The following is a 13,889-nucleotide window of genomic DNA, read 5'->3' as shown; positions in this document are numbered from 1 at the left end:
GTAAAAAGTCCTTTCTTCTAGAAAGGTAGGGGACCTTTTTAATTGAAGCCTCATGGGAACTGCCTGAAATCTTGTGTCCTGTCTGTGTGCTGTATAGTGCTGAGCAGAAATTGTTTCTTGGTTGCTCCTGGCTGGCTGTTCAATATAAAATAGCAATAATGATTGTTAGAAAGACCTTCAAATTGAAGCTACCCCCACCCCCATTGTAAGCTTTATTTTTCATGCATTCTTTAAAAACTGTATATTCTCGGAAATATTTCTTTAATAAACTGAACTATATGTGGATTCGTACAGCTGCAAGAGAAATAAATCTTCAAGGCAATGGGATTTCCTCCCAGTGGTTCTCTGGAAATAAAGTAGTAGTCTTCCTTTTCACCTGGTGACAGCCTTCTGTCTGAATGATGTGTAATCCAAAGCTTATGCAAATTACCCCTTTTCTGTGTTATCTTTATCATGCATGTGTGCATACAAACATGTGAGAAATAGAAAAAAAATATTTCATGAGTGCAATGGAAATAATTGGAACAAAGCAGGCATACTCTCTGGTGGGTCATGTAACCCTGTCCCGAGAAATGGGGCATGAGATATGTTTATAATTGTGCTCCTGAGGCATTGCCATGAAGTTTAGGAGTCAAAGCAACACTGCAGTGCTGTGCGCTAGGAGGGAGCATGGCTGTTAGCGAGCCTACAATGACCATAAGAGACTGAAACCTATAATAAAATTGAAGACCTTTAACCTCCTCTCTGTTCTTCCCTTCATCACTTATAAATATCTATGTGACTACTTGTGAGTGTAGTACTAATAAATTAAAAAAAAAAAAAAAAAAAAAAAGTAGACTAGGCTGACTCTGTGTTTGAACCAAATAAAATACCAGGGCCAACATACTTCTGTAAAGCCCCTCTGAAAAGGACCAGGCTAGGGAGACACAGTTTTTGGCAAGCGGCGTAAATTTGCAAGGAAATGGTGCTTCTGGAAGGCTGTACAGCATTAGAATTGGCAAGTGCTGTGCATACTTGCACACTACAATTTCTGTCAAAAACCAGCAAATCTTTAAACGCCAGCTGATCAGAGATTTTCAGGGCTATCTTGTCTAGCTTGAGCAGGCCTGGTAGCTCTTAACACAAACTAGTGTCTGGGTTAAAGACCTTCTGCTTTGTGATGCCTTTCTGAATAGCTTATTCAGCTGGAAAATACAGTGAACAAAGGAGCTGGAAATATTTTGTCAAGTTGGTGATCTCACAGTCCGGAGAGCCAGCTACCAATTATAAAGACTTCTATTGTATAACACAAGAGCTAGTGTATTGAAAACTCCAGATCTTACTCTATCTCGTTCTTTATTAGCTTCTGCATAATTATTTTTGCCTAAAGGATGGTGTGAATGTGGGTGTGGGGTGTATTCTCAATAATTAACTACACTTTTCTAATAGACTAGGTTGAATAGCAAAATGGGGGTAACTTTTTTTTAACTTTTAGCTTGATTTCTGACTTCTGGGGATTAGGAGGGAGGGAACTCTGAACTACAGAGTTCACAGTGATTAAGTTTTATACAACTAAGTGTAGCAAACAAATAGTATTGTTTCTGTGGAGAGTGGGAAGCGGGAAAAGTGCCCACTCCCAGTTAATGTAGTAGAGATGTTGGCAGGAAACAACATATGATTTCTAAAGCATTAGACTAACCACAGTATATAGTGGTCTCAAAAATAGACACAGCAACAGCAGACCTAGTGAAAGGAATTATCATTAGTACAAATCAATTTTTTTGTTGCTCTTTTGCTATTTGTTTTCATCTAGGCTTTACAGTGAAATTCTGAATCTTAAGTATGACTTCTTTCTCCTGCAGGTTGGAAAAGAGACTGTGCAGACAACAGAAGACCAGATCTTGAAAAGGGATATGCCACCAGCATTTATCAAGTAAACTCATTTTATTGTAAATCTTCTACTATAGGTACAGGAAACCTGTTCCAATGATAGATCATTGTCACTCATTTCTGCTGTACAGGTTAGAAAATACTCCTATGTTTGAATAGCTCTTTGGGGCTGACCTTTGTCAGGAACGACCTTTCTGCCAACAGTGACTTTTCCTGTTACATTCTATGTATATGGGTACATATCTAGGGTATTTCTTCCTTTTAAAAAAAAAAAAAAAATTCAGTGTAACAATGGTACTTACCTATGTGCTGATGTAGTTTTGCTTAGCAGTGTGAGAGGGAACGTGGTCTCAATCTTTTCTATTAATGTGGTTGGTGGAAAACTGTGAATTTGTCAGTATAGGCAGCTGATGCACGATATAACTGCCTGGAAATGGAAGACATTTGAAGAGCAGTGACTGCCACTCTTAATTCCATGGCTCAGTGTCAAGGACAACTGACTTTCTCCTTCTGCTGCCTTAAGTCTTAAAAATCGTGTCTCTCTTCTTGTTGTGGAATTGCCAAGCTTCTTACTGCCAACTGACAAACTTTCACTGAAGCGACTTTGTCCTACAACCTACTGAATGTAGTGACTGCTCTATTAGTGTTGTCCAATGTGTACAGAATGACTGAATATTTTACTGTATTCCCAAACACAAACCAGGCAGATAGTCAAAAAAAGAAAGCATTGAGGCAACTAAGAAAATACTAAAACGGAGAACAGAGATGATGTCTAAAAAGAAAATTTCTGTTAGGCAGTGAGAAAGGATTTAGTTTGTTGCATTGTAAGTTGACAAAATGAATGACAAAAAAATGCCTAGGACCGGGTGGTATTAGCGTAAAAGCTCAAGAATGAAATACCTGAATTATTAGTGAAGTACAGTCTCTCATTTGAGACCACCTGGTATGTCAATCAAGGTGATGCCACTGCCTGAGAAACTTTCTAGGGGAATCTGGGGAACAGCAGGTCTATAATAGGTCTGACATACCTTTGGAGCAAATGACTAGAAATCCTGTACTAGAGAAGAGAATTAACAGATCTCAGATACGTATGATTTGCTTTGGGTGAACTGACAGTGTTCCTGTGGAGGGAAATTCTGCCTTACAAATCTGTTGGTGTTCTTAGAAATATCACAAACAGGGATAAGGGTAATCCAGGTGATACGGTATACACTGATTTCTAAACTTTTTGGTGAAGTCTGAAGGCTTTTAAGAAAATGAAGTAGCCACAGGGTAATAAGAAAAGTTCTTATATGGAAAAGAGAAAATTGAAAGTGAAAGGAAAAATTACATGGTTAACCGTGACAATGGTGGGAGGTAATCAGAAGGACTCTAGAGATCTCTGCTGGGATTGTGCTTTTCACCATGTTCACAAATGCCCTGGAAACCAGGATGAGCTGTGAGTCGAAAGTACTTGCTGATGACCCAAAGTCGTACACAGGGTAGTGAGATTAACGGATGACTGAGAAATTGCAGCAGGACCTTATTAAACTGAGTGGCTTGATATCAAGTGTGGATGAAATTATTTTGAAAGATCTGAAAAGATGCACACATAGGAGAGCAGCAGGTCTAGCTTCAGATAGGATGATTGACTCTGAACTGACTATTACCAATAGTGAGCAAGGTCTTGGAGCTGTGACGCATTGGTGAGAGCGTCCATTATATGCTCAGTAGTGGTCAAAAAGTAAACTAAATGTTAGGTTTACCAGCAAAGGATGAGAGACCAAAATGTCACTGTGTATTTTTCTCCCACACCTTGAATACTGCATGCACTTGTGGTCCCTAAATTTTAGAAAGGCTGTAGAAGAACTATAAAAAGCTCATAGAAGGACTTTGAGAACAATCAAAGGTATGGAATTGCTTCTGTATAAGGCAAAGCTAAGTAGGCTGGAACTCTTTAGCCTGGGAAAGGTGACGGAGGCGATTGGGGCCCTGACAAAGGTCTAAGGAAGTATGAGTTACATAGAGAAGATGGAAACTTGTGCTTCTCTTCCTGTACAAGAACTTGATGGTGGCATTGCTTTAAGCTAGTAGTCTATAAACCAACAATAGGGAGAACTTCTTTGTATAGCAAGTTATGTACTGTTAAAATTCTTTGTATAGGTTTGCAGGTTAATGGATAAGTACTTAGAGGAATCCATTGTGGGTTATCAAATAGACAAACTGCAGGAAATCTCAAGAACTGAAAACAGTTGGAGGATGGGAGAGTGCCCAGAGGAAGTATGATAAATGCTTATCCTGTTCTTAACCTTCCTTAGGCATCTACTTGCAGCTACTTTTGGAGACAGGATACTGAGCTAAATGGGCCTTTGATACAATCCACTACAGTATTTATTATGCTTTGTTCCTGGTGTGTGATCTTGTTTAGGTGTAGAGGGGTTTGATTTTTTTTTTTTTTTTGAGGGGAGTGTTTATGTATTGAAATGAGACCAAAACTTTTTTCTTACGTCTTGATGAGTTGTATAAAAACATGTAATTTTGATTGTACTCATTTTCTAGGATATGTAGATTTTTTAGTTAATTTCCAGCTTCTTGTTCACCTAGACAAGTAAGGGATTAAGGAAAAGAGATTTTCTTAATTGCTATACTGCAACCAGTCTTTAATCAACGCTTAGCAGATTGTGGAGATTTAAATAGTGTGCTAGATTTAGATTCTTGCACTGCTGAATGCTGGGTGCAAGAACTTTTTCTGCAGCAATTAATGACTGCTTGAATTGTGATACAATGAAAAATGGGAAACAAAGCTGTCTGTCACAGTAATGAAACCTACTGCACGTAGTACTTACCAACCTAGATGCAGTAACATGAGTTAGGAGTGTTCAGTGGCCTTTATGAATGATAATCTATTGCATTTGTTGGTTTTTTTTGTTAATCTGGAGTTTATATCAAAATGCAGTAGTACATGTTAACAGTTCCTTGTTAACACAATCGAGTGTATTGTCACTGATATCTGTGTTGTAGGGACAAGTGACAGTCACAGGTGAGCTGCCAAGGGAGTCTTACTTGTTCCTGCATTAAAGGGCAGGATTTGGATGCAGGAAGTGAAACAGATGAGATTTGTTGGTTTTTTCTTCTTCTTTTCTTTCCTGAGAGGAGGGGGTTTTGTTTCTAAAGTGTTAGTTCAGCAATTGGCATTCCTCTTTAAGGGAGTGCTCCAGCAGAACTTGTACTGGCACATGGATGATGGGGTCCAGGAGCAGCGCGCATGCGATAGCACCGCACTCCCTGTCCGTATTTTCTCCATTCAAAAGGACGACCAGTCTTGAGGGAACCACTTTTGGAGGATGAGGGAGAAGTTCTGTTTATTCTTTTCAAAGACTTGGGTTTTGTCTTGCCTGAGACTGGCATTGAGGGTTCATAATGAATATATATGATGGTAATCTGTAAAGATTTTCAGTAGGAGTGTGATTGTGCAGCAAAATAATTTGGCTGCTGAGAAGCTATCATGCATCTCTTTGCTTGCTACTGACATAAACCACATTGGAACTATTGACCTAGAGTTAAAAAATGCTGTGTTCTTTATTTTAATTGTCTTAATCACCAGGGAGTATGAGTAATGCATATAATTTACATCAGGTGTTTTGCAATGAGTTCATATTACTTGTTATACATCTCTTGTAAAGAAGGAAAAAGCTGTAATCTCTAGGCAAAGAATAGGGTAACGCCTGATTTGTTTACACTGAGAATAAAAATTTGTCTACGTTTAACTTGCACACGCAAACTCATTTAACAAATCAAGCAGTAATGCTATTCTATATTAACATTATTTTGGTAGCCAAGCTGAAGCTGCACTGCTGGTAACTGTATTAACAAGTTAATGTTAATGTAAAATATTTACTTTTTAATTTCTATTTCTAGAACTGCAAGTAATCTAAGCTGTAGTGAGTAAACTCACTACAACTTAAGTGATTAGAAATTGAAATGAGCATTATTCAAGCATCAACGGCATTGCCTGGAATTTTTGGGTAGGCATCTCTAGGAAGAGTGGAGGTCAATACTAAAACCTAAAAACTCAAATGGTATTTTAGCATAAGCTAAATTTTTTTCCCTCATATTTCATAAAGAAGACACTTACAGGAATGAAGCTGATTGACTACCAAAAGTAGTATGGTTGGAAATACCATGACCTGTGTCTTCTTCACAAAGAATTTGGCTGCTGTTAACATAGCTTTATTGTAATCATGCCTCAAAAATAAATACACGTTTTTTTATAAAGCTGGGGTTTTTTTAGGTTGTGATATAATACAGGGATTAGAAAATTCATCACAGCAATGAACTTCTATTAAAAACTTTTGAATGTGTTTGATTCTTGTGATAGAACAAACGGTTCATTGCAGTGAATATTTTTAGTCTTTTTTTTTTTTTAATTAAAGTAATTGAATTACTTTTTTCCCCAAATTCTAATCTTTTGTTTCCTAGCATGTATGCTTTGCAGCAGATGGAGGGGTGTCTGGTTTTTAACCACCATTCTGCTTTTTTTGTACGTAGTACACACTCCTGAAGTCTTTCAAATGCATTGGGAAGTTTATACAAAATAGACATTGTACAAGTAAAATGCAAGTTTACCTTTTGGAGGTTCAACTCTAAAAACTGTAAAAGAAAACTTTGAATCTTTAGAAACTTTATTTTTGTTAATTGTGGTGACTTCTGGGGTAATACACATTCACGTTAATTCCTTTCTTTACAAATGAAAAAGCCAGCCTTGAGATCATCATTAGTATTAAACAGATGACCATGAAATTGAACTATAGGAAATTAAGTATTTCCGAGCCTATAGCTCTGAGCTGGCTGAATAGGTGATTTGTTTAATCCCTTTCATGGCAGAGTTGAAAAGAATAAATTTGAGAAGCAAGCGCGGAAATCTAATTTAGTGAAGTCAGTTGACTTTGATAATGCAGCTAAGTACATTGCATAGTAATGAGCAGACCATTCCCACTTTCTGCCTTGAAGTCCTCCTGTTTTTTCTTACTCAGTTATGAGTTACCACCATCTGATGTGCTGAGCAGATGTCTCACTAAAGAGCAGGTTATGATAAGGTCAGCTGGCCCAATTTGATCTACTCTAGGGAGCCATTAGCTGAAAACTTTACTTTCTGAAAAAAGTATGTTTTCCTGTAATGAGTGTCTTATTTCTAGTGTAGTTCAATTTAGATGTTACCATTAAGTCCTGCCATTTGTGTTAACAAGGAATGTAGGGGAGAAAATGGGATAACTGTAACTTTCGGTTAAGTACTATTGGAAAGTAAGATAAATGAGTGTGTCCAAGTGGTCAGTAGAAAATGGGCTATATGACAAGCATGAAAAAGTTGTGATAAGAGATAGTATTGCTGTAATAAAAGGGTATAATGTTTGTTGGAACCTCGTGTAACTTGAATGAGCACCTGGCACTCACATGCATGGAGCCTATGTATTAGACTACACTTACATCACTTACATTTCTGTCAAAAAACCAGGAGAGAATGGAGGAAAGTCACAGTCAGTGTAGTCAATAACTACAGTCGTGAATAAGCATAGCTAACATGGAAGTGAAGTCTGAATTTTGCATTTCTCTAAGTTGTCATGGACTAATTACAACAAGAGAACAAAACCGAAAGCTTTTCAGTGTTCCAGTTCAGTTAAATGGGTTGATGTAACCTAATTTCAGAGCTCATTTGCTTATTGTAGTACCTTCTGTGTTACTGTAATTACATATTGTAATATCTTGCAAAACCTCCGTTCTGTTTTTAAGTGTGGAATTGCAAGTTGCATTTGAAATTCATACCTTATTGCTAAATCTTGTGGCTATTTAAAATGCTAGTTCTGTTGTGAGTGTTAACAGACTCTGAAGAGCTGGACTTACAGCTTCAACAAGCAGGGCACAGTGTCTTGGTTTTCTTAATACTATGTTCTTTTGTCTTAATGTGTAGCTATCATTTAATATTTATTAATAGCAATTGCTTCTTGAATGACAATGCAAATACAAGGCTGATAAAGGTTAGCAATTACTTTGACTGTGAAGTCCTAAAAGAATAATTGTTTTGTCCCCTGCCCTTGTCATTAAGAATGAAAGGTGTTTTGCCTTGTTGGGACCTCTCCTTAACGACACTGCACTGACTGCTGTACATGGGGTACTTCAGGCATTCCCTACATGGGAAGATTGCATGACTTCTGAAAAACTGTGTCGTACAGTTGCTGGTTACTTTCTTGTTAAAAAGCAAGAGTATTTATTGTATTTATTTTAAAGTATAAAGGTGTAAAATGATCAGTTTGCTTGCAGTGCTTTAAGTAGTAAAGTTAAAAACAAATCCAGCATTTTCTCAGGTCTGTTGTCATACAGACAGAAACTAATCAGCAAGTTTTGTCTGATGACTTCCCACAGAGTGGAGAACGCCTGCACCAAACTGGTTCGGGCAGCCCAGATGCTGCAAGCAGATCCTTATTCAGTACCAGCTCGTGACTATCTAATTGATGGATCAAGAGGCATCCTTTCTGGAACGTCAGACTTACTTCTGACATTCGATGAAGCGGAGGTAGGAATCCCAACATGACTGACATAGGTATCTGCACAACAGTATTATTAATTCAAATATCCACCTAACTGAATTAGCTAATCTAAACTATTGAGTAGATGAATGTGGTTTTGATCGTTTTAGCTTGATTGGAAGCGTATTTTGCATTCCTTTCTGTCAGAAGGAGCTTAGGCTTGTTGCTCTGTTTTGTTAAGAGCATCTTTGTATGACTTAATGTTTAGGCGTTGCCTGTGATTATTCCTCAAAAAGGCCGGATCCCATCAGCCCTATCTTACATCTTGCTGACACTTTTCTGTATTCCCTTCACCATAGCCATTACTGATCCTTATATTCTCTGTATCCCTTCACTGAAAAGCCCTAGGCCGCTTCCTAACATGTCTGTCTGACTCATTAGCTGTGGCAATTTAATTGGCCTTGGGGCGTGGGAGGCAATACAAATTTGGACTGTCTGGCTGGTTAGCCAGAAGATGTGTTCTGATGGATGTAACAGTTGCTACATTTGGGCTGCTGCACAAGCCAAAAAGTGGCTCAAAGGTGCTGTTGGTCCATCCTCAAATGGACAAAAAAGCCAGTGTTGCAAGGAAACTTAAAAAGGAAGTTTTGAGTGTCTTATATTTGAAAATGTTTCTTTGTTACAAATCTTACTTACTCTTGTAGTCCTCTTTCTGAGAATGTGGAGTCTTGCTGATTTCTAAATAGCAAATACCATGCTACTATGAGGAAAGGAAGCTCACACTGTTAGAAATGCTGATGTTAATTCTAAATTTTACCCGTGCAACAATCTGTTAATCTATGAAATTGTGTTACTCTTCCTGCTGTTCTGAGTAGTCTAACATGGCATCCTTGTCTCTCACTCAGTCAGCTCATGGTACTGTTAGCACGTTCCTCTGAAATAAGGAGAATGCTATGGGATTTCTCTGGCACTTGTGATTACACATTATTTTAAGTGGTTTTTAATAGATACTATGAAGTGTTACAGGACAGAATTGCAAAGAAGTTAATAGCTTTTAATCTCCCTGCTTCCAGTGTTTAGGAAATGAGTTGACTTCTGTGGAGTTAATGCTTCATTGAACTAGTCTCTGACAACTGCATATTAACCAAAAGAAAAATATTAGTCTGGAATGATTGTCTTTTCACGAATACAAAACTTGGCATGTCTCTATCCTGCTATGTTTCAAGATAAACTAACATTGGGACAAAACTGAAATGAGTTTTAGAGGAAACTATGGTCTGTTCTAGGGACTGAACACTGCATGTGGTTGATACGAATGAAATGTTAATTAATCATTCTTCAATGAGAATTGTATGTGGTGGTGTAGTAAAGTTAAAAACATTTTAGATGTTATCTAAACGTTATCAGAAATAATGTGGTTCAGGAGGTTAGAAGATTAACCAACAGAGAACTCTGTTTTGGAATCAAGTATGAACTGAAAAAGTTAAGCTGAGGCAGATGTCCAGAGGTAAATGAAGTACAGTCTTCACAGATTTTTCTGGAAAGCTTAAGATGTTGGATCTACCTTTCCCACTGGAATGCTGGATAATGCTTTATCCATATGTAAAGCTGTATGGTGAATAATACTTCCTCTGAAAGCTTGGAGTCTGCTTTCTATGTAGTTTTGCTTTGTGATTTAAGTTAAATTATTGATGAAATTGCAATGAAAAACTTGAAGCATGCCAGCATACTTAAATGCACTTCCTTATAACCTGTTTTCTCAATGCTATCCTTCATTTATCATACAAAGTGAAAACACTGGAAGTAGGATTTTGCATTTCTGAGTAGTGGAATGCTGATTAAATACTGTCTTTGTCGATATTGCACTCTTGAGTAATGGCATTGTGGGTAACTTAATCAGTATCCCAGACCTTTGTGATTGCCCATACGTCATGTTAGCAAATGCTATACCTATTCTGTTCTAATAATAGGCTTGCATTTCTAATTCAAGCGTGACTTAGCTTCATCTAGTAAATGGTGGAATGTTCCTTTTTTAGGTCCGTAAAATCATCCGTGTCTGCAAAGGAATATTGGAATATCTGACTGTGGCGGAAGTAGTAGAAACTATGGAGGATTTGGTGACATACACAAAGAATCTAGGGCCAGGTTTGATTTGCTACAGCCTATCATAAACATACTAAGTATAGTCTTTTTCACTACCTTTTTTCCCCCCCAGCACCTTCCTTACCCAAGTTTCGAGTGTTTGGACAATGATAAACCAGTTGCTTTGAAAATGTCTGTTTGAAAGATTTTTGAACTAGAGGGTGAATGATGACTATTTTCTGATTCACATTCTCTCAAGAATGCAGAAGAGTCAAGTTGTTGGTAAATTATATGTATTACACAGATGATATGTACTATACTTCTCCTACACTATATTATATGAGGGAAGTAAGCATGTATTAGTAAGAGTAAAACAAAAAAATTGAAAAAGCTGTGTGATTAAGCACTCACAGCTATAAAGTCCATTAAGCTGATAAAATGTCTGTACTAACTGAGATGGTTAGGCCTAGTAGGAATTTCTTGGAGTAGTATAAGCTACATATCATCTATTAAAACCTTAATGAGGTTGCAGAAATAGCTGTCTTGCAGTGTAATACAAAAGCACAGCTGTTACAAAAATTCTTTTTGTTCATTATTTGATGCTCCTTCACTACTTGTTACTCCACCGTGTTAACTCACTTTCACTGGTGGAAGTGGGCAATTGGTAAGTGAAGCATCGGGTTGCTATAGAGGAAACCTACCATTAATCTGTCATCTACTACTCCAAACGCTTTAGTTTCAGCAAGCATAAAGCAGTTTAGGTATTTAACAAAAGCATTCCATAAAAATTAGATGTTGTGGTGGTAATGTAGGAATTAAAGTTACACTGAACTAAAGAATGCTTATATAAACAGAGCAGGAATCTAGTTGGTACTTTATATATATAAATAAGAATACATCTGTACTGTAAGAATAACTAGCTCATAGATGAAATGACGAGCAGCTCTCATGTCACAGAGCATGTTTGTAGATTATCCTGGTTTTATCTAACATGTGTATGCTTTACCCTGTTTCTAGATGTGAAAAACTTTAAGTTCCATATGAAATGTATAGTGTTCTCTAAACTTTTTTGAATGTCCCGTGAGAAGTTACCTTCAGCTAAATAGACTTTGCCTCATTTTGAACAGGAAAAGATGAAGCAAAAGGGCAATCTTCTCTTTCAGTGAACCTTGTTCTTTTACTTGGTATACAATTTCAGTTTCTCTGTGGTCATTGTCTTCCATGTCTTTAAAATGGAAGTTTCCCCAAACTTCAGTTTACTCTATTTGGCTCAGTCACAAGCATTTGGGGCTTTTCACTGAACCTCACAGACGTAATTTGCTGTTACGTGATAGAGGTAATAGGTGTTGGGCAAGTGTCTTAATTTCTCAGAAGCGAGATGGAGGCTTGTACATTTATCACAAATAATCTTCTCTAAACTCATGCTGTTCTGAATAAATAGCTAATCTTGTGCTTCCGGCATGCTCTAGAAGCACTGTCTTTGCCTGAACTAAGTGCTGCTCAACACTTACAGCCCATGCCCACAAAACTTTTTATGCCTGTAGTCCTTGCTCCCTTCAGCTATATCAATGGGCATCTGAACTTAACTGTTAATGTGAGCAGTGTATAAATAACAGGAATATGAGCATATACACTTAAAATCAGCAAAGTGCTTATCAGTTTTATGTTGGAAGTAGAGGGGAGAACATGATTACCTATTTAGGCTTTTGTCATTTGAAAGGAAAGGTGGTTCTGCACAACTTACCCCTCTATGCTGTCAGTGTGGGGATTCTACTACTTTTTAGTGTTGTAATTAAAGCTCATTTAACCTTTTTGTTATATTAAGATGCTAACCAACAGAAAAGTAATTCAGTCAAAGAGTATACAGCTTTCTTCCAGTTTTCTCCCCTGTAGGAGAAAGAGAGAGTGGGACCACAACAGCACCAATTTAAATCAGCTTAAATTTTTGTGAAGCTGTGTCTAAAATTTCCACGTGCTGTGTGGTAAAGCTCACAAGCTTTAGCCATTGAAAATAGATTTGCTCTAGAATAAATTGAATTCTTTCCACACTTCTAGAGCACTGAAATATTTCTAGCAGAACTGAAGTATAAATACAGTTCTTGAACTCTGGTAGAACCTCAAGGCAAAAAAACAAACAAAAAACCCCATGATGTTTCCTTTTTCTGCCATTCACAATTAAGGCTTTGATCATGTCTTAACAGAAAAGGAAAAAAAATCCATAAATTAGCTTCCAGAGTTCATGAGGTGACTTCATGTCCTAAAGTAGTCATTTCAGGTATTTTCCTGTTTCATTGCTGGGATTTTAAATCAAGAATTTTGAGGATTCCATTCTACTTTGCATAGTGGCTAGGTTTTGAATCAGTGGCTTCTCTGAAGCATCTGGAATGTGTTTTAAGTAACAGCTGCTAATATAAAAATTAAGTTTTAAACTTCAATATAGTTGTCATAACTCATTACATTTTGTTCTTGTTTAGAAAGCTCAACTGTTGCAAATTAAACTTAATATTACATTTCTTTATTTATGACTATGTTCGATTACTTTAATCTTTAGGAATGACAAAGATGGCCAAAATGATTGATGAGAGACAACAGGAATTAACTCATCAGGAACATAGGGTTATGCTGGTAAACTCCATGAATACCGTGAAGGAGCTATTGCCAGTACTTATTTCAGGTATTTTCGGCTTAAATTTTTAATATCACTCTGAATTGCTGTCTGTTTTGAGCTGGGGTTCCAATGTCTTATGTTTATTAAAAACAACAGCCTTGACATTGCTTCTGTACTGATTGGAAATAACTGTGCTTCTTGTGTCAAAACTAGAATCTCTTCGAGATAAAATGGTCCATGCAAAATAAAATGTACTACCTCTGTATTAATGCAATAGGAGGTCACCTTGAGCATTGATCGTACCTTTCATGTACCTTTTTCTAATCTATGGTATTTTCACAGCTATGAAGATTTTCGTAACCACGAAAAATTCTAAAAGCCAGGGAATAGAAGAGGCATTGAAAAATCGCAATTTCACAGTAGAGAAAATGAGTGCTGAGATAAATGAAATAATCCGTGTATTACAACTCACTTCCTGGGATGAAGATGCCTGGGCGAGCAAGGTATGTTTCACACCTACGTTTGTATGTAGAAGTCTAATTTTTATCTACTGTGTTGTACGCTTTATAAACTTGTGTTTTTGAGACTGTTGAACTATGTATTTGTGCATCAGTTTTGTAACACTTTGTAATCACATCGTATAATCTTTTCAAGGTCAAAGAACATCTTCAGAGATGACTATTAATGTATCTTTCAAAATTAGCTTTCTCTCAATAAGCTAAGTTAAAGGAGTGTGGCATTTGAAGATGGCTCAGTGGCTACATAATCATATTTGACAGAGGAAAGTTAGGTAAAAAGCTATTGTTTTATACATTAAACTGGTCTTGTAG

General features: G+C 37.1%; 1 protein-coding gene across 2 annotated transcripts in view; it reads left to right on the top strand.

Annotated features, from left to right (window-relative positions):
• The window catches only part of VCL (vinculin), a 64,179-nt gene that overhangs the window by 20,954 nt on the left and 29,336 nt on the right, over positions 1-13,889 (top strand). For both annotated transcript variants that reach the window (XM_076338472.1, XM_076338473.1), the window contains exons 2-6: positions 1,842-1,912; positions 8,266-8,416; positions 10,406-10,514; positions 13,003-13,125; positions 13,402-13,562. In XM_076338472.1, coding sequence (XP_076194587.1) covers positions 1,842-1,912; positions 8,266-8,416; positions 10,406-10,514; positions 13,003-13,125; positions 13,402-13,562 — 615 coding nt within the window. The remainder of the gene's footprint in view (positions 1-1,841; positions 1,913-8,265; positions 8,417-10,405; positions 10,515-13,002; positions 13,126-13,401; positions 13,563-13,889) is intronic.

The sequence above is a fragment of the Aptenodytes patagonicus genome, chromosome 5, assembly GCF_965638725.1.
Source record: "Aptenodytes patagonicus chromosome 5, bAptPat1.pri.cur, whole genome shotgun sequence".
NCBI classification, from domain to species: Eukaryota; Metazoa; Chordata; class Aves; order Sphenisciformes; family Spheniscidae; genus Aptenodytes; species Aptenodytes patagonicus.
The sequence above is the reverse complement of the archived record's forward strand: the minus strand, read 5'-3'. Positions and strand labels throughout refer to the sequence as shown.